General features: G+C 41.2%; 1 protein-coding gene across 1 annotated transcript in view; it reads left to right on the top strand.

Moving 5' to 3' along the window:
* Positions 1 to 21,301, top strand: part of ELOA (elongin A) — a 51,385-nt gene that overhangs the window by 832 nt on the left and 29,252 nt on the right. The window contains exons 2-4 of the mRNA XM_073665622.1: positions 16,262 to 16,318; positions 18,437 to 18,549; positions 19,751 to 20,669. Of these exons, the coding sequence (XP_073521723.1) occupies positions 16,262 to 16,318; positions 18,437 to 18,549; positions 19,751 to 20,669 (1,089 nt within the window). The remainder of the gene's footprint in view (positions 1 to 16,261; positions 16,319 to 18,436; positions 18,550 to 19,750; positions 20,670 to 21,301) is intronic.

Below are 21,301 nucleotides of genomic sequence, written 5' to 3' on the forward strand. Positions count from 1 at the left end.
TGACAGAAATTCTATTAGTCTTGTGTCTTTTCTGAGCGCCTCAACCACTGATCACAAGTGCAATGTGCTGGGGATCAAAGACCCTGTAAGAGGAAAATGGGGTGAATTTTTTTGCCCCAAATACATGTAATTAAATATAAGAATAATTGTCCTCATAGGTGGAATACCCATTTTAGTGTTTTTCTACTTTCCTCGTAGATGTATTGACAGTGAAATATGTGCTCAAATACAAAACTCATCCTAATATGGCCGCATGAATACAACCTTAGGCCGGGTTCAGATTGAAGTATTTCATGGCCCGTATACTGACAGGAGTGCATGGGCCGGCCTCTGCTCCCCTGACCCGAACTTACAGCCTCATCGGCATATATTAGGGTGTAAGCGTGGTCAGTCCATACATTGCGATCTGTATACAGCCCGTGAAATACGGGGTCAGAACCTGGCCTAAAGCTGGATGAGGACATAGGACATTACCAGCTATTATGGGGTACTTATCCCAGACAATCCGTTATATGGGAGAAGCGACTTGTGCCCCCGAGACCCCTGGCAAACAGCTGGCAGCTAGAAGTGTAGTATTCCATTGCCAGCTTGAGTTGACCTGAGTCGTATAGGGCACCAATATGGCGGCTTAGTCATTGCACAAGAGCAGAGGCATGTAGGAATGTTATAGGATGTATCCATGGGTGGAAGGGGGCCATGTAATAATCAATCTGCCCCTGTGTAATCATTACATCCCTGAAGTCCTATATATTTCCTTATCACATATATCTACATATAGCACTAATACAGTACATACATGTAGAGCTGGGGGCTGTGGCGGAACTTGTGGGGACTATCATTGGTCCTTAATAGTAGTAATCTTTTCATATGCGCCAAACCCCTTAGCTTTGGGACTAACCCCCTTAGGCTCCAGGGCAGTGGGCACCCCTGCACCCATGATGGTTACTGTCAATGGCTGCAGTGGTGACGTGTCTGGCTTCGGAGGTCATGTGCCACCTGCATGTAGACAAACCCCAGAACACTGGGAGTGGGGATTATTTGGGTATCTTGCAGTATTGGCGGCTGTTTGGAAGCACTTATACTTCATGTGCGTTCACCCAGTGCGATTCACTTGTGTATTTCCAGGAAGGGACAAAATGATAGAGAGAAAAGAGTTTTCCATTGGGAGCAGTTTCTCCTGATTTGTTTCTTTCCATCGGTAGTTTTTTGTTCTGTTTTTAACCTTTTAAAACAAGGCCATTTTTTGTTTTCCTGCTTTTATTCTGCAATTTCCGTACCCTAGGGGCCATACATTTTTTTTTTATTTTATTTTTCTTTTGGCATATAAAGGCTTGTATTTGTTTTTGGGCATAGGTTATAATTTTTAATTTGCCATCAGAAACTTCACCATTGTTTTTTTAAAGTTTCATTTGTACGGGGTTCACTGTGAAGTAAAAGTGACATGCAACTTTATTCTGTGGGGGTCGCTGCTAAAAAATTTTATATTTTTTTTCATGATAATACCTTCATAACTGAACTGGTTTTTTTATTTTTGTGCATTAGGTTTTTTTCCTCCCCTTTTTCAAAAGGCATATCTTTTTTAGTTTTTGGTCTAGATCAGGGATCTCAAACTTAAACATACAGAAGGCCAAAATGAAAAACTTGGACAAAGTCGCAGGCCAACCAGTATACAGCATAATGGGCCCCATATAGTTCTCCATAAAGTAAAATGGCTTCACATAGTTCTCCATACAGAATAATGGGCCTCACATAGTCCTCCATATAGAATAATGGGCCTCACATAATCCTCCATACAGAATAATGGGCCTCACATAATCCTCCATACAGAATAATCCTCCATACAGAATAATGGGCCTCACATAATCCTCCATACAGAATAATGGGCCTCACATAGTCTTCCATACAGAATAATGGGCCCCACATAATCCTCCATACAGAATAATGGCCCAACATAGTCCTCCATACAGAATAATGGCCCCATATAGTCCTCCATATAGAATAATGGGCCTCACATAATCCTCCATACAGAATAATGGGCCTCACATAATCCTCCATACAGAATAATGGGCCTCACATAATCCTCCATACAGAATAATGGGCCTCACATAATCCTCCATACAGAATAATCCTCCATACAGAATAATGGGCCTCACATAATCCTCCATACAGAATAATGGGCCTCACATAGTCTTCCATACAGAATAATGGGCCCCACATAATCCTCCATACAGAATAATGGCCCAACATAGTCCTCCATACAGAATAATGGCCCCATATAGTCCTCCATATAGAATAATGGGCCTCACATAATCCTCCATACAGAATAATGGGCCTCACATAATCCTCCATACAGAATAATGGGCCTCACATAATCCTCCATACAGAATAATGGGCCTCACATAATCCTCCATACAGAATAATCCTCCATACAGAATAATGGGCCTCACATAATCCTCCATACAGAATAATGGGCCTCACATAGTCTTCCATACAGAATAATGGGCCCCACATAATCCTCCATACAGAATAATGGCCCAACATAGTCCTCCATACAGAATAATGGCCCCATATAGTCCTCCATATAGAATAATGGGCCTCACATAATCCTCCATACAGAATAATGGGCCTCACATAGTCCTCCTCCATACAGAATAATGGGCGCCAAATAGTCCTCCATACAGAATAATGGGCCTCACATAGTCCTCCATACAGTATAATGGGTCCCGCATAGTCCTCCATACAGTATAATGGGCCCCGCACAGTCTTTCATACAGAATAATGGGCCCCAAATAGTCCTCCATATAGAATAATGGGCCTCACATAGTCCTCCATACAGAATAATGGGCCTCACATAGTCCTCCATATAGAATAATGGGCCTCACATAGTCCTCCTTATAGAATAATGGGCCTCACATAGTCCTCCATATAGAATAATGGGCCTCACATAGTCCTCCTTATAGAATAATGGGCCTCACATAGTCCTCCATATAGAATAATGGGCCTCACATAGTCCTCCATACAGAATAATGGCCCCACATAGGGGTGGTGGTTCTGGTGTCGGGGGCCAAATATAACCACCCTGTGGGCCAGATTTTGACGTGTATGGTTTAGATAGACCTTATAGCTTTCAATGGAACCACTCACTTTACAATACAATATACTAAAAAACAGGAAAATAATTCCAAATGCGGTAAAATAATGAAAAATATGAACGCAGTTTCTGCCATTGTTTTTTGGGTTTTATTTTTACTGCTTTCATTGTTCAGTACAATGACATGGCAATATGATTCTTCAAGTTAATACTAGTACGGCAATACCAAACATGAATTTTTTTTTCTTATATTCTAGTGGTTAAAAAAAATGAAAACGTAAGAAAAAAAATTGGGTTGTGTCGCTATTTTCTGAGACCTGTAACTTTTTTTTTTACATCAATGGAGTTTTGTGAGTAGTTGTTCTTTTGTGCAGCTGATGTTATTATTAATACCATCTTTGGTTAAAGGGAACCTGTCACGTCCTTGCTACTATCTACACTGCCCCCATAGTGTTGTTAGTGATGCAATGTGCATCACTAAGAAGCTTTTTTTCATTAAAATTGGTGCAACTATAATGATTTTATAACCTTTACTATACTTAGATCCTACCTGCTCGTATTCAGTCATAGGGGTGTGCTTGTCATATTCAGTCATGGGCGGGCGACGCATTCAGTCATTGCTGGCGCCGTCCATGTATTTGAATATTGCTCCCAGCAAGCGCTGATGTGTGGCGCATGCTCATTTGTCCGGGTGCTGGTCCTGCTCCTGCGCAGTGAGAAGTGAGGCTGTGTGATTACGGCTTCACTGCGCACACGCTATGTTCCCTGTGCGTGCGCAGTACGGCTGTGTAATTCGCAGCTTCACTGCGCATGCGCAGGGAACATAGCGTGTGTGCAGTGAAGCTGTAATCACACAGCCTCACTGCGCAGACGCGGGACCAGCGGCCTGACATGTACAAATGCGCATGCGCCCCACAATAATAGCGCTTGCCAGGAGCAATATTCAAATACATAGGCGGCTCCAGCAGTGACTGAATTCGGCGCCCGCCCATGACTGAATGAGAATCACACCCCTATGACTGAATACGAGCAGGTAGGACAAAGTATATATAATGTTATAACATCATTATACTACCACCGATTTTAATGAAAAAAGCTTGTTAGTGATGTACATTGCACATTGCATCACTAACAAAGCAATTGGGGCAGTGTAGATAGCAACTAGGAAGTGGCAGGTTTCCTTTAAATATGATGTTTTGATCAACTTTTTATTGCATATTTTAGAAAAAGTGCAGCAACTGAAGAACTTTAATTCTGACACTATGGTTGTTTTTTTTCCTTAGCATTTAATGAGTGGTTTAAATATTATATTTTGATTGCTTGGACTTGGCCATGACAATACCAAATATACTGTAGAATTTTTTTTCTTTATTGTTTAATGGGCAGCATGGTGGCTCAGTGGTTAGCACTGGTGCTTTGCAGCAGTGGGGTCTCGGGTTCAAATCCCACCAAGGACAACATCTGCAAGGAGTTTGTATGTTCTCCCCGTGTTTGCATGGGTTTCCTCCAGGTTCTCCGGTTTCCTCCCACACTCCAAAGACTTTACTCATAGGGAATCTAGATTGTGAGCCCCGATGGGGACAGCGACGATAATGTATGTAAAGTGCTGCGGAATATGTTAGTGCTATATAAAAATAAAGATTATTATTATTATTATTTAACACCATAACAACCTATAAGGTATTTTTTCATCATAGGTCACTGCAAAGGTGTATGGAGCAACCTCAGGAGCTGGGGCCAATTAATTCCTGGCATCTGCCGGCCGTGTTACATAGTCAGCATCTGTCTCTATCACCAGCTGCTGCCGGAGCTACTTCCAATCCACACTGTTAACCATTCAGATGTTACTGTCAATCACTGACAGCGACATTTAAATGGCTATCACATGAAGCTGCTGTATTAGTTTTCCTGAAAAGCTCCGCCAGAATCTTGAGTTTTATAGGAGAACCGCAATCTATACTATATACCGCAATACTGCAGTATTAAGTATAAGCAATCAAAGGATCACAGATTCAAGTCCCCTAAATCTAGAGTAAAAAAAGAAGTTTTTAAACATTATATATACTTTGTGTAGAGAGAGGGAGAGGGACAGTCACCTTCCTTTTCCCCATTCAAAAATAAAGTAATAAAAAGATAAACAGATTTTCTATTGTTGTATTTGAAAAAGTCTGATCTATCAGAATATGAAATGATTTAAGTCATATGTTAAACACCAGAATAAAAATCAAAGCAGAGGGATTGCCATTTCTCGGTTCCCACATTTCCGTAAAAAAATACAATAATAAACAATCAAAACAAGTCCTCCCACAGCTCCATAGAGAGTAAAATAAAAATGGTATGGGTCTAAGAAAATTTGTTAAAGAAGCAATTTTTTTTTTTAACAAGGTTCTTAATTTTTTTTTTAACCACTAAAATATATATATATGTAAAAAAAAAATTAGTTTGGTATCACCGTAATCCTACTGACAAAATCATGTTGCCAGGTCATTTTTACCATATAATTAATGCCATAAAAAATGTCGGAATTGCATTTTTTTTATTTCTTCGCAGTTTCACTGCACTAGGAATTTTTTCCCATTTTTCCAGTACATTGTACAGTAATGGTGTCTAAATGATGCGCCAATTCTGCGGCGACTGCGGGCTTCTATTTTTTGGCCGCCTCATAATAGAAGCCCGCAGCTGTCTGCTTTATCTTCGCTGGTTTTAAAATATAGGGGTAACCCCACGCAGTTTTTTCTAATTTAATTATTTAATGCACGACAGAAAAACAAAACTTCCCGCGATTCCCAGGCGGTAGGTGCTGACTACAACTGTCATCAGCGTCGTCTGGTCTCACTGATCGCAGGGAGACCAGGAGAGGATGATGACAGTTGTAGTCAGCACGCAGTGCCTGGGAATATCGCTGTCCATACTGCTTTTCCCATTTGCTGGAGCATTTCATTCCAGTACGTGTCACACAGATGACACATGGATGTACGTATTGACGTCTGTACTTCTGGAAAAAAACGGACATGTCCACGTGTGGGTCACACGGACACACTGCACAGCCCCATAGATTTAAATGGGTCTACATGTGTGAAAACTGTCACCACACGGACAGGAGTCACTAACTTGTGAAGGGGGCCTTACACCCAAATGTCAACCATGAAACATCTACTGCGTTGGGAGTAAGCTCTGTTCCTGAGCCGCCTCATTAACACGCCAATGCCAATATGACATAAATTTATATTACCGTATATGATCACAAGAAGTAAAAAAGAAAAAGAATTCTAAGAGTCATACTGATTTATATTTTCCAATCAATGGAGCTATGAGAGGAATTGTTTTTTGCAATGCGACACAGTTTTTATTGGTACCATTTTGGCATGCCTATAACTTTTTCATCTCTCTTTAATTTCTTGTGAGGTGAAATGAAAGAAAAACTGCAACTCGGCCATTTTTATTTCCTGCTATGACATTCGATGTGCAAGATAAATAATGTGACATGTTTCAGAGTTTGGTCTTTTTATTGATTTAATTTTTCTTTACAGAGAGGGAAAAGGGGGTGATTTGATTTTTTTAATTGTGTAGTTTATTCACATAGATGTTTTTAAAACTTTTTTTACATGTTTGAAACCTCACTCGGGGACTTAAGCCTGCAATCACTTGATTGCTGGTAGAATTCACTGGGTATTAGTGATCATTTTACACAGACCGATTCGGTCTGTTGAAATAAATCTCAGATCTTCACTGCCCCATGGTATAACATGGGTTTGAGTGCTACCCGATAAAACGTTGCATAGCACTCGGCAGTATTATACACTAGTGTGAGCGAACCCTTAGGGTACGTGCATACGATGTCTTTTAGACACTGGAACATCTGCATAGTTTTTAACCCCTTAACGAACGCCGATACACATTAAAACGTTAAGGGGCCTTATCACCTCATTTCCGTTTTAAAACGGCGATAGGGAATAAGGCTGTAGCGCTCCCCAGAGTCGGAAAATCTCCGTGGTCTCAGCTATCAGGGGTAGCGGAGACCCTGGAGAACACGATCAGGACCGGATTTTCCAGTCTGCGATCACGTGATCGCCTTTATTCAGGGAATAACTGTGATCACAAAAAAAACCTGTACCCAGTATTAAAATAATTTCTCTCTCTTCTGACATGATATACAGTACAGACCAAAAGTTTGGACACACCTCCTCATTTAAAGATTTTTCTGTATTTTCATGACTATGAAAATTGTACATTCACACTGAAGGCATCAAAACTATGAATTAACACATGTGGAATTATCTACTTAACAAAAAAGTGTGAAACAACGGAAAATATGTCTTATATTCTAGGTTCTTCAAAGTAGCCACCTTTTGCTTTGATGACTGCTTTGCACACTCTTGGCATTCTCTTGATGAGCTTCAAGAGGTAGTCACCGGAAATGGTCTTCCAACAATCTTGAAGGAGTTCCCAGAGATGCTTAGCACTTGTTGGCCCTTTTGCCTTCACTCTGCGGTCCAGCTCACCCCAAACCATCTCGATTGGGTTCAGGTCTGGTGACTGTGGAGGCCAGGTCATATGGCGTAGCACCCCATCACTCTGCTTCTTGGTCAAATAGCCCTTACACAGCCTGGAGTTGTGTTTGGGGTCATTGTCCTGCTGAAAAAAAAATGATGGTCCAGCTAAACGCAAACCGGATGGAATAGCATGCCGCTGCAAGATGCTGTGGTAGCCATGCTGGTTCAGTATGCCTTCAATTTTGAATAAATCCCCAACAGTGTCACCAGCAAAGCACCCCCACACCATCACACCTCCTCCATGCTTCACAGTGGGAACCAGGCATGTAGAGTCCATCCGTTCATCTTTTCTGCGTCGCACAAAGACACAGTATTTGGAACCAAAGATCTCAAATTTGGACTCATCAGACCAAAGCACAGATTTCCAGTGGTCTAATATCCATTCCTTGTGTTCTTTAGCCCAAACAAGTCTCTTCTGCTTGTTGCCTGTCCTTAGCAGTGGTTTCCTAGCTGCTTTTTTACCATGAAGGCCTGCTGCACAAAGTCTCCTCTTAACAGTTGTTGAAGAGATGTGTCTGCTGCTAGAACTCTGTGTGGCATTGACCTGGTCTCTAATCTGAGCTGCTGTTAACCTGCGATTTCTGAGGCTGGTGACTCGGATAAACTTATCCTCAGAAGCAGAGGTGACTCTTGGTCTTCCTTTCCTGGGGCGGTCCTCATGTGAGCCAGTTTCTTTGTAGCGCTTGATGATTTTTGCAACTGCACTTGGGGACACTTTCAAAGTTTTCCCAATTTTTCACACTGACTGACCTTCATTTCTTAAAGTAATGATGGTCAATCGTTTTTCTTTACGTAGCTGCTTTTTTCTTGCCATAATACAAATTCTAACAGTCTATTCAGTAGGACTATCAGCTGTGTATCCACCTGACTTCTGCACAACACAACTGATGGTCCCAACCCCATTTATAAGGCAAGAAATCCCACTTATTAAACCTGACAGGGCACACCTGTGAAGTGAAAACGATTTCCGGTGACTACCTCTTGAAGCTCATCAAGAGAATGCCAAGAGTGTGCAAAGCAGTCATCAAAGCAAAAGGTGGCTACTTTGAAGAACCTAGAATATAAGACATATTTTCAGTTGTTTCACACTTTTTTGTTAAGTATATAATTCCACATGTGTTAATTCATAGTTTTGATACCTTTAGTGTGAATGTACAATTTTCATAGTCATGAAAATACAGAAAAATCTTTCAATGAGAAGGTGTGTCCAAACTTTTGGTCTGTTCTGTACATGTGAGAAGAGAGAGAAAAGATGTCCCCCGAGACCCCCTCTTGGTACCTCCGCCATCCTTCGGTCCCTCCTTCTCCGTCCCCCGGCCCTCTGCGTTATCTTACTGAAAAACAATGGTAGGCGCATGCGCAGTGCGCCTGCCGAGATCTGCCAGCCGGTAGCCAGCAACAATAGGGAATTTTTCCTATTGGTTCCTTTTGATCACTGTGATAAACTCTATCACAGTGATTAAAAGCCAATAATTGGTAAATCAAATCCCACTTTGTCATCCCCTTAGTTAGATATAAATTATTAAAAAAAAAAAATTCCATTCGTTAGGGTTGATGTTGGGATTAGGATTGTGTTAGGGTTTGGGTTGCGATTAGGGTTGTATTGGGGTTGTGTTAGGGTTAAAGTTGTGTTAGGGTTGTGTTAGTGTTGGGGTTGTGGTTAGGGTTGGAGAGAGGATTGTTTTTTTTTTTTCAAAAGTGCAAAAAAAATTGACAATATGACGATTAGTGATGAGCGCAAGTGCTCGCTACTTGAGTTTGCATTGGGTACTTGGGTATGCACTGAGTATCGCAGTCCTCGAGTGACATGCTCCATTTCCCGCCCCACATGTTCTGCGAGCCAAAAAAAACACACGAGGATTGCCTGTCTTACACAGGCAATTCCCGCATGTTTTTTTTTTGGTGTCTATCAGCTGCAAAACATGTGGGGCGGGGACTAGAGCATGTCACTCAAGGACCCGCGATACTCGGTGCATACCTGAGCACCCGATGCAAACTCAAGTAGCGAGCAACACTAATGACAACATATTCAATATGACAATCTAATGTTATCAAATTCTGTGTACCTATGGGTTCAAAATCCTCACTATGCCCCTGGATAAAATCCTTGAGGTGTGTAGTTTCCAAAAATGGGGTCATTTGTAGGGGGTTTCTGCTGTACCTTAGGGGCCCTGCAAATGCGACATGGTGCCCGCAATCTATTTCAGCCAATTTGTGTTCCAAAATTCAAATATTTCTCCTTCCGTTCTGATCAGATTACAGAAATAGGATAACCTCATGGGTATATAATTATATCTCACATCAAAAAACCACATAAAAAATAACCTTTACTAGATATCATTAAAATATTGCCTTAAGGCACACAAATACTGTGTAACATAGAAATAGACATACAATTTGTGAAAAGATGATCAAATGCTGTTAGCTCAGATGGATATATAGAAAGACATCAAGCTATAGGCTATAACGTCTAACAAGACAACATGTAGTCCAGAGAGACCCAACCATTCAGAGTCTCTCACAAAAGCCTATTCTTATAACAGTCATAGATCATAATAGCAAGATTAGCCACTAAGAGTACCGCTAGAATATATTACTCATTTATTTTGATTCAAAAAAGATCCCCGGTGGAGGCGACATCAGTACAATATAAGATGATTCCTGAATCCTCTAATTCATCTCAGCATATCACCTGTTAATGTGAATATGCTTAATAACTAGCTGCAGTTAGCAGTATAATCACCAGGTGATAGTAGTACTCCAAAATTACAAACTAATATATAGATAAATAACTTCCCTAAGCTGGGATATAAAAGCAGATTCCCTTGCAAAAAAAAAAAAAGTTCATATAGTATGAAGTATGCACAGATGAAGCAATACCTCCCACTACAGTTTTAGATATTTCAGATAAAGTGCATATAGAGTAAAAGTGCGTAGTTACTCATCTTAATATGCAGGGACACTGCCTTCCCAGTATAGTATAGGGGTTCCACATTTGATCATCTTTTCACAAATTTTATGTCTATTTCTATGTTGCACAGTATTTGTTTGTGTGCCTTGAGGCAATATTTTAATGATATCTAGTAAAGTTTATTTTTTATGGGTTCCTTCCGTTCTGAGCCCGGCCATTTGTACAAACAGGAATGTAGGGTATCGTCGCGCTCGTAAGAAAATGGGTAAAAAACCTGGGGGTTCACTTTATGGTGTTACTGCTTGCAAAAGTGAACCATTTAGGGCTAAAGCAAGATTTTTGTGACCAAAAAATTAACTTTTTCAATATGATGACCTGATGTTATCAAATTCTGTGTCGTACCTGTGTCGTTGGTTCAAAATGCTCACTATACCCTGTATAAAATCCTTGAGGGGTGTAGTTTCCAAAATGGGGTCACTTATGGGGCTTTTCCACTGTTTTGGCACATCAGGGGCTCTCCAAATGCGACATGTTGTCCGCTCTTTATTCCAGCCAATTTTACATTCAAAAAGTCAAACAGTGCTCCTTCCCTTCCAAGCCCTGCCGTGCGCCAAAACAGTAGTTTTCCCCCACATATGGGATATCGGCATGCTCAGTAGAAATTGAACAACAAATGTTGTGATCCATTTTCTCTTGTTACATATGTGAAAATAAAAAAAATTGGGTCTAAAGTAAAATTTTTGTGAAAAAAGTTAAATGTTTATTTTTACTTCCACTTTGCTTCAGTTCCTGTGTAACACCTGAAGGGTTAATAAACTTCTTGAATGTTGTTTTGAGCACCTTGAGGGGTGCAGTTTTTAGAATGGTGTCACTTTTGGGTGTTTTCTGTCATATAGACCCCTGAAAGTCACTTCATATGTGATGTGGTCCCTAAAAAAAATGATTTTGTAAGTTGTGTTGGAAAAATTAGAAATCGCTGATCAACTTTTAACCCTTATAACTTCCTAACAAAAAAAAAACAGTTTAAGAAATGATGCAGATGTAAAGTAGACATTTGGGAAATGTTATTTATTAACTATTTTGTGTGACATACGGTAACTCTGGTTTAAGGGCATAAAAATTCAAAGTTTGAAAATTGTGAAATTTTCACCAAATTTCCAATATTTTCACAAATAAACGCAAGTCATATCAAACAAATGTTACCACTATCATGAAGTACAATATGTCACGAAAACAATCTCAGAATCAGGGGGATCCGTTGAAGCGTTCCAGAGTAATTACCTCATAAAGTGACAGTGGTCAGAATTGTAAAATTTGGCCTGGTCATTAAGGTCAAAATTGGCTCCGTCACTAAGGGGTTAAAGCAAAAGACCCCTCAGGAAAACGTCGGCTGTGTTTTTCCTAAACCATCTTTGGCATCTCCTTCGTAGTTTTGTGGTAGATTTGAAGGAACAAGGCGAAGAGGAAAACCAGCAATTCGATGGCTTGATACTATCAATATAATGGTGGAGAAGACCCTGATGGACCTATTTAGGCTTGCACAACATCAATCTTCCTACAGATCGCTCATCCATCAAGTCGCCATGGCTCAAGATTGAGCTGAAGGCCATTAATAATGATAAAACTTTTATAAATAAGATAGTGGCAGCTTCAAGAAAGATGCTGCCTGAAGAATGGTTGGGTATCTTCTTTTAGCTGCTTGACAGCTTTAGAAGTCTGAAGCCGTTAAAGGTAGTTAAAAAAAACGGAACATGTGCCCAGGAAGTCATTTTGATATTGCATTACATATGTTCATTATTGTTTACTGCTTTTCAGCGCTTTACCAGGCAGAATTTGATTGAAGATGTTGTGTGCACATACCCTAATAAGCAGTACAAAGATGGCCGACCTGTGTGTTTTTATTAGGCCTCCTGCTACTATTACAACCCATCGGTAACTTATAGTCATGTCTTGTGGGCTGATGGGGCTACAGATACAGCTGTATAACACACAGGTACCCACTGTATATAGAGTGGGTTGAGTTCCTAAACCCACTGGCTCTTTGTATAGTAGCTCAAGACTGTAATCCGGGTACCCAGTCCCTGCATTCTCATCAGTACTGGCACGTTGAGTTCCTAAACCCACTGGCTCTTTGTATAGTAGCTCAGGACTGTGATCCGGGTACCCAGTCCCTGCATTCACATCAGTACTGGCATGTTGAGTTCCTAAACCCACTGGCTCTTTGTATAGTAGCTCAGGACTGTGATCCGGGTACCCAGTCCCTGCATTCACATCAGTACTGGCACGTTGAGTTCCTAAACCCACTGGCTCTTTGTATAGTAGCTCAGGACTGTGATCCGGGTACCCAGTCCCTGCATTCTCATCAGTACTGGCACGTTGAGTTCCTAAACCCACTGGCTCTTTGTATAGTAGCTCAGGACTGTGATCCGGGTACCCAGTCCCTGCATTCACATCAGTACTGGCATGTTGAGTTCCTAAACCCACTGGCTCTTTGTATAGTAGCTCAGGACTGTGATCCGGGTACCCAGTCCCTGCATTCACATCAGTACTGGCACGTTGAGTTCCTAAACCCACTGGCTCTTTGTATAGTAGCTCAGGACTGTGATCCGGGTACCCAGTCCCTGCATTCTCATCAGTACTGGCACGTTGAGTTCCTAAACCCACTGGCTCTTTGTATAGTAGCTCAGGACTGTGATCCGGGTACCCAGTCCCTGCATTCACATCAGTACTGGCATGTTGAGTTCCTAAACCCACTGGCTCTTTGTATAGTAGCTCAGGACTGTGATCCGGGTACCCAGTCCCTGCATTCACATCAGTACTGGCACGTTGAGTTCCTAAACCCACTGGCTCTTTGTATAGTAGCTCAGGACTGTGATCCGGGTACCCAGTCCCTGCATTCACATCAGTACTGGCACGTTGAGTTCCTAAACCCACTGGCTCTTTGTATAGTAGCTCAGGACTGTGATCCGGGTACCCAGTCCCTGCATTCACATCGGTACTGGCACGTTGAGTTCCTAAACCCACTGGCTCTTTGTATAGTAGCTCAGGACTGTGATCCGGGTACCCAGTCCCTGCATTCACATCAGTACTGGCACGTTGAGTTCCTAAACCCACTGGCTCTTTGTATAGTAGCTCAGACTGTGATCCGGGTACCCAGTCCCTGCATTCTCATCAGTACTGGCACAGAGTTACTTTACTGTACTCAGATGTTATCTGGGCAGCCTTGTGCAGCATCATGAAGAGTATGAATCACTGATGCATCAATAAACCTAAATCTTTGTAGGTTCCACTCCTGGTTTTGTCATACAATTACTGTTGCAAGATATTAATAAAATACAGCAGTATCATCCAGACAGCCGTAATGTGGGTGCAATCCTGGCCTGACTGTGAGTTTACAGACCTGAACTTATAGCACCTTGGACAATGTTTGCAAGCTGTAATGCAAATCCTAACATGCGCCTACGCAACAGCTGTCTGAATGAGGCCATAGAGTGATATAATTCCACGGTGTGGCGAAACAACAACTTGATGAGATTTCGATGTCACAGAGCAGATAGGGGCTTCATTGAAGTGACGGCTATTCAGTAAAATATTATATATATATATATATATATTACTGTACATATAAAAAATATATATATATATATATATATATATATATATATATATATATATATATATATATATATACAGTACAGACCAAAAGTTTGGACACACCTCATTTAAAGATTTTTCTGTATTTTCATGACTTTGAAAATTGTACATTCACACTGAAGGCATCAAAACACATGGAATTATATACTTAACAAAAAAGTGTGAAACATCTGAAAATATGTCTTATATTCTATGTTCTTCAAAGTAGCCACCTTTTGCTTTGATGACTGCTTTGCACACTCTTGGCATTCTCTTGAGGAGCTTCAAGAGGTAGTCACCGGAAATGGTTTTCACTTCACAGGTGTGCCCTGTCAGGTTTAATAAGTGGGATTTCTTGCCTTATAAATGGGGTTGGGACCATCAGTTGTGTTGTGCAGAAGTCTGGTGGATACACAGCTGATAGTCTTACTGAATAGACTGTTAGAATTTGTATTATGGCAAGAAAAAAGCAGCTAATTAAAGAAAAACAAGTGGCCATCATTACTTTAAGAAATGAAGGTCAGTCAGTGCGAAAAATTGGGAAAACTTTGAAAGTGTCCCAAAGTGCAGTTGCAAAAACCATCAAGCGCTACAAAAAACTGGCTCACATGAGGACCGCCCCAGGAAAGGAAGACCAAGAGTCACCTCTGCTTCTGAGGATAAGTTTATCCGAGTCACCAGCCTCAGAAATCGCAGGTTAACAGCAGCTCAGATTAGAGACCAGGTCAATGCCACACAGAGTTCTAGCAGCAGACACATCTCTACAACAACTGTTAAGAGGAGACTTTGTGCAGCAGGCCTTCATGGTAAAATAGCTGCTAGGAAACCACTGCTAAGGACAGGCAACAAGCAGAAGAGACTTGTTTGGGCTAAAGAACACAAGGAATGGACATTAGACCAGTGGAAATCTGTGCTTTGGTCTGATGAGTCCAAATTTGAGATCTTTGGTTCCAACCACCGTGTCTTTGTGCGACGCAGAAAAGGTGAACGGATGGACTCTACATGCCTGGTTCCCACAGTGAAGCATGGAGGAGGAAGTGTGATGGTGTGGTGGTGCTTTGCTGGTGACACTGTTGGGGATTTATTCAAAATTGAAGGCATACTGAACCAGCATGGCTACCACAGCATCTTGCAGCGGCATGCTATTCCATCCGGTTTGCGTTTAGTTGGACCAACATTTATTTTTCAACAGAACAATGACCCCAAACACACCTCCAGGCTGTGTAAGGACTATTTGACCAAGGAGGAGAGTGATGGGGTGCGTTCAATTGCGTTTTGTATTTGGATGGTTTGGTCGCTTCCTGTGAGGCTTGGCATCCATATTATTCTCTGATGCTGCTCCAGTTTTTCTTTATATATATATATATATATATATATATATATATATATATGAGTAGTTCACCTTCATCAGACTGTACATACCATGTTATTACTTGCTCTACTGGTGCACCTCCAGTTCTTTAAAGGGGAATTCCCATCTCCAAGATTGTATCCCAATATGTAGTAAGTGTAATAATAATATTAGCAAATACCTCCAATTAGAAATGTAGTATAGTTCTTCTGATTTGCTGTATCGCTTACCCCATGTGCAGGGCATTGCAGGAGCTTACTTACAAATAAGCAACTAATTGTCATTATATAAGTGGTAGTAACCATGGATACCGAATCTACTGCAACGCTCTAAACGCGACATAGCAAATCAGAAGAACTATGCTACATTTCTAATTTGAGATATTTGCTGTTATTATTTTTATTATTATTATTACACCCACTACATATTGGGAAGAGGATCTTGGAATACCACTTTAAGTTTCTGACAAGGGATCGTGCACCGAGACGCTGGGCGCAGTATAGGAAACCCCCTTCTTTCCCCGTGTGTAGGATGCCTGTCATTATATTCTCTTACACAACCTGCAGATATGCTCCCATAATAGCCTCTATATCTGTGTATTATGTAACTAGTGTATCAATTTTTTAAAGTCTTCATATTAAGATATTATTTAATGAGACCTATAGCTGTACAATGTGATTGACGACTCTCTAGTTCTGCTTTTATACCTTTTTCTTTTACAGCTTCTGAAGACATTGAAGAGATTGGCTGATTTGCCCATTACTGTTGACATCTTGGTGGTAAGTCGTTGTATAGTATAAGATTCTAACACTTGTAGATTTTTATATCACACTACTCACCATGAAAGGTAGTCTAGATAAGGTCCCCATACACATAAGACTAACATTGGCCAAACCCGGCAATATCACCGGACTGACAATCTAATATATGGGGCCCCTGTCTCCCCCAACAGTTGATATTATGGGGGACAAGGATCTGGCATCCAGCAGCAGCTCTCTCTTAGAGAACACAGGTGTAGAGATGAGCGAACCCGAACTAACTGTCCGATGCTAAACACCAGACATGGACCTCTCCATGAAGTCCTTTGCAATATTTGGAGTTCCAAAGGAAGTCTGTTGCAGAGAGGGAGAGAGATTTTTTTTCCAGGACTCCCTTGTTTTTAATGGTGTTCGGGTTTTGGCTCAAGCTGGGGTACAGTTCTGGTAACCGTACTTTGGACTAAAGTTCAGGTTGGGAAGCAGAACCCAAACTTCCACGGCTCTGCTCATCCCTAATCCCTCCTACACAGGAGTGCTCGGCAGAGGGACTGCTCCTGTACATGGAGGAGTCGGGCTCGCAAGCTATTGTTTTGTGACAACTGTCTAAAGTGAATGGGGGGCTTTAGGCTCCTTTCACATTTGCTCCTCCAGATCTGTTGCAGGATGGATTATAACAGCACTCAGTGAACCTCAATGTCTAATAACGGGTCTGTCGAGGACTAACATAGTCATGGTCTACCCATAGGATAGTCATTAATATGGGATTGGTGGATGTCCGACACCTGGCACTGCCACCAGTCAGCTGATAACTGATCCGTCAGTGGCCGGATCTAAGCAATGTATGAATCAAAATATTGTAGCCGAGTACATTGTTTAGTATCTGCTGCCGAGTACTGCAGTTCATCTTCCATGTTTACATGCTGCAGTACCTGGCAGCGGCCACTAACAGTGTGTGGAGCTGTGATGTTGCGGCTTTGTACACCGTTTACATGAGTCCTCTGTCAGTACTGGTTGCAGATGATCACTATGGGTGCAGTTTACCAGACCCCCATCGCTTATATGATCTATAGATATGTCATCAATATCAAATTAGTGGACAACCCCATTATTTTTAGATTTCAGATTACACAGGGCAACCCATTTAATCCCTGAATATCACAAACAGTACTTTTTGTATATATAGGCTATGTGTCCACGATGCAGAAATGCTCCGGATTTTTTCCTGAGCGTTTCTGCATCTCCCTGGCAGAAAAAACTCATGCTTATTGTACATGCGTTTTTCCTGCCAGGGACATGCGGATGTGAAGCTTTTGGATCATGCGATGTCGCATGCGGGTTGTCCAGCACTTTCCAAGCGATTTTAGCATCACTTGGAAAGTGCTTGACAACTTGGTCACACTATATAAATCCATGCAACCGGCAAAAAAAACATATACTCACCTTCTGACGGCCCCCCGGTCTCCTTCTCAGATGCGTCCGGTCTTCCCGGTGTCTCGCGGTTGTGTAAAAGGACCTTCCATGACGTCATTTAGTCATGTGACAGGTTACGCGGCCGCCGACGTCAGCGGTCGCGTGACCTGTCACATGACTAAATGACGTTATGGCAGGTCCTTTTACACCATCGCGAGCCGCCGGGAAGCCAGGACGCATCGTACAGGAGACCGCGGGCCATCAGAAGGTGAGTATAATGTATATTTTTTATTTTAATTCTTTTTTTTTAACAGGTACTATGGTACCTGGGTCCGGAGGAGAGTCTCCTCTTCTCCAGACCCTGGTACCATCCGCACATTGAATCGCTTAATATCCCCATGTGCACATGTAGTCATGCGGATATTAAGCGATTCAATGCAAGTCAATGGCGGCGAAAACGCCACGATTACGCAAAATAATTGGTAGTGCTGCGGATTTTTCCGCAATGATAATCCGCAGCGGAAATTTCCGCAGCATGTGCACAGCACATGCGGATTATCATTGGGGAACATGCAGGCCTTCTACCATGCGTTTTTTAAGCATTTCTGCAGCGGAATTGCTACTGCGGAAACGCTTAAAAAACATATAGTGGGCACACAGCCTGATAGAAAGTGAAATGAATGTGTTTATTTGGTTACTTAACTGGAAATTCTATGGTGCCTTCTATAGGACACTAGGGTCGGAAAGACTGTAAATGGACTACGAAAGCATGAACTGGTGGGAGAACTTGCCAGGAACTTGGTAGCCCAGTGGAAAAAACTTGTACCACAGGAGATTCCAAGGTAAAAGTTATTTTGCAATGATTTTCTTACTTAAAGCAAATCTGTCACCCCCTGGGAGATATCAGACCTCTAATATGGGCATACAGGTGATAGAAATGTAAATCTATACTTACCTGTATGGCCCATATTAGAGGTCTTGTTGGTGTGAAATGTCTTTTTATTCATTCTAGTTTCTGATGTGTTCCCGTCCCGGGGCACACAAGAAATCCCACCTACTTTGTGAATTATAATGTTTCCCCCCTCCCCTGCACGTTACAGTGTCCTGTGATGTGCAGTTGTCGCGGCCGGATCCCGCGCCTGCGCACTTCACCATTTACTCAAGGCGCACTTCTTCCTGCCGTCTATGTATCATTGTAGAGCAGGGAACTTGTGCGCAGGCGCCGGGAACTCAGAGTGACATTTTTAGTGGCTAAAAAAAAGGAATTGGTTAATTCTTTTTCATTTTTTCCGTTGATGGAGCTGTATAAGGTCTTGTTTTTTGTTCGCCGAGCTGAAGTTTTCATTACTACTGTTATAGAGTACATTTTCATAGCTTTTTACAATGTTTTGTTCCCTTTTTCTTTCATTTTTTTGGATGGGGGGAGTCATGTAACTGAAAAATGGCAATTCTAGCAGTTCCGTTTTTCTTTTTTTTTCGGAGTTTGCTGCACTGTTTAGATAGTTTTATATTTTGATAGAGCAAACGTTTATTGACACAACGATACCAAGTATGTTTACTTTTATTAATGTTTTAATTTCTTTATTTTTGAATGGGGAAAATGGAGGTGATTTCAACTTTTATATAATTTTTTTTATTATTTTCACAACTTTTTTAACATTTTTACTTCATTTTTTAGTCCCGTCAAGGAACTTGAACCTGAAGTATATTCTGTAACTGGTATTCTATAAAGCTCAACTAGAGGCGATGGGAGCTAGTATGCGCAGGCGCCAGCAAACAAGCAGTTTAAGCCATTGACAATGGCATTTATATAGTTAAACAGCAGTGATCGGAGCAAGCTCTAATCGCTGCTGTTACAGGCAGATGCCGGCTATATAACACAGTCAGCATCTACCTGGTAGGGATTGGGTTTAGTTTGTGAACCACCCTACATGTGACCTGTGATGAAATGTCACAGGTTATTAAGTGGTTAATATCTTAAAGACTCTACATGTAGAAAACTTTTTATTTAATATACTTTTTAATCTAAAAATCCTTATGTAGAACCGCAGAACCTGAAGAACGGGAACACAGTAAAAGCAGCTCACGGAAGAGGCCTCGATCTCCATCACCTGTAGAAGAAGATGAGGAGTATGAGGAGGAAAATGATGAAAGCTATATCTCTCTCAGTGGATCAGGAAAAGATGACCCATGGCAACAGTATTCAGACCATGAAGATTTTGATGATGGTAGGGAATATTCACCTGAACTCACCTACAGTCCTCCAAGTATGTCCAGAGACAAAACCTTCCATAAGGAAAATGAAGAGCAAAGATCTCACAAAGAAAAATACCGACCAGAGGTGAAGACTCTTCAACCAGAAAAAAAGAAGGAGAAATTAGCCTCAAAAGAACCACAAAGGGACTTTTCATCCCATGCTGGAAGTAGCCGAGAGAAGTTGCCATCTCCAGAGAGCAAAGATCGTACTCATAAAAAGGAAAAGAACAGGCAGAACGTATCAAAGAGTCAAACTGATGATGTATTAAATGCTAAAATAATGAAACATCCAGAGAAATCAAAACCTGACAAACACAAAATAGGCTTGGATCCTGTTGAGAAGGGAAAGGTATCTGAAAAAAATCTGTTAACCAAGGACAAGTCAGAAAAAGTCAAAAGCAAAACTCATTCAAATGACTCAGGAACACAAGATAAGAAATCTATTAAGATCTCTCTGCCTCCTCCAGAACCTGAACCTGATGAAGATGAATTTGAGCAGCCAACAATGTCTTTTGAGTCCTATCTCAGCTATGACCAGCCCCAGAACCATAAGAAAAAGAAGAAACCTACTGTAAAGCCAACTTCTACATCGACTTCTACACCTGAAAAAAGCAACAAGAAACAGAGTGAGAGTAAAGTAGATCGTAAAGAGAAAAGCAAAGCGAAACTGCAAATGCCTGAAAAAAAGGAAAAGAAAGAGTCCAAGGTCAGACATACACGTGATCATACTTCCCACTGCTTTACTCCTTTGGTTAATGTACAACATCAGTGGCTAAGGTTCCATTCACACCACTGTTGTAAGGTTGTGTCAAATTTTCAGGTACTTTTGATGCCAAAAATAGTACAGTCAGCAGCATTATTCTTCCAATCAAAAATGTAGGAATCATACCAAGTCCTACTACAGTGTATAGTCTGTCTTTGTCCATTACGATTCATCATAAAATTAATTTAATTTTTTACCTGTTTGGGCCCTACAGGTTTTTTTTTTCACTGTATATAGCTGGCTGCAGGATTAGTTAAAGCTTTCACAATGTTTTTTTATTTTAAACTATATGCATCACTAAAAAGAAGCAATAGGACTGATTACAGATTTTTTTTTCTCCACTGCGTTACTGAGATATGGACTTCCAAAGTTTAGGACACCCAATGTGCAATTTTCCTCTTCAACTAAGGGCTCTTTCACATTTCCGTGTTTCCAGTACGTGTGGTGACAGTTTCCACATGTACCGGAGACACTACACGCAGACCCATTTAAATCTATGGGTCTGTGCACATGTCAGTGTGTTTCCACGGACCGTGTGTCCGTGTGCTCCACACGCTGACATGTCCTTTTTTTTG

Source organism: Phyllobates terribilis, unplaced genomic scaffold (genome assembly GCF_046119375.1).
Source record: "Phyllobates terribilis strain yellow unplaced genomic scaffold, ASM4611937v1 Scaffold_2__4_contigs__length_985480577, whole genome shotgun sequence".
NCBI lineage: Eukaryota > Metazoa > Chordata > Amphibia > Anura > Dendrobatidae > Phyllobates > Phyllobates terribilis.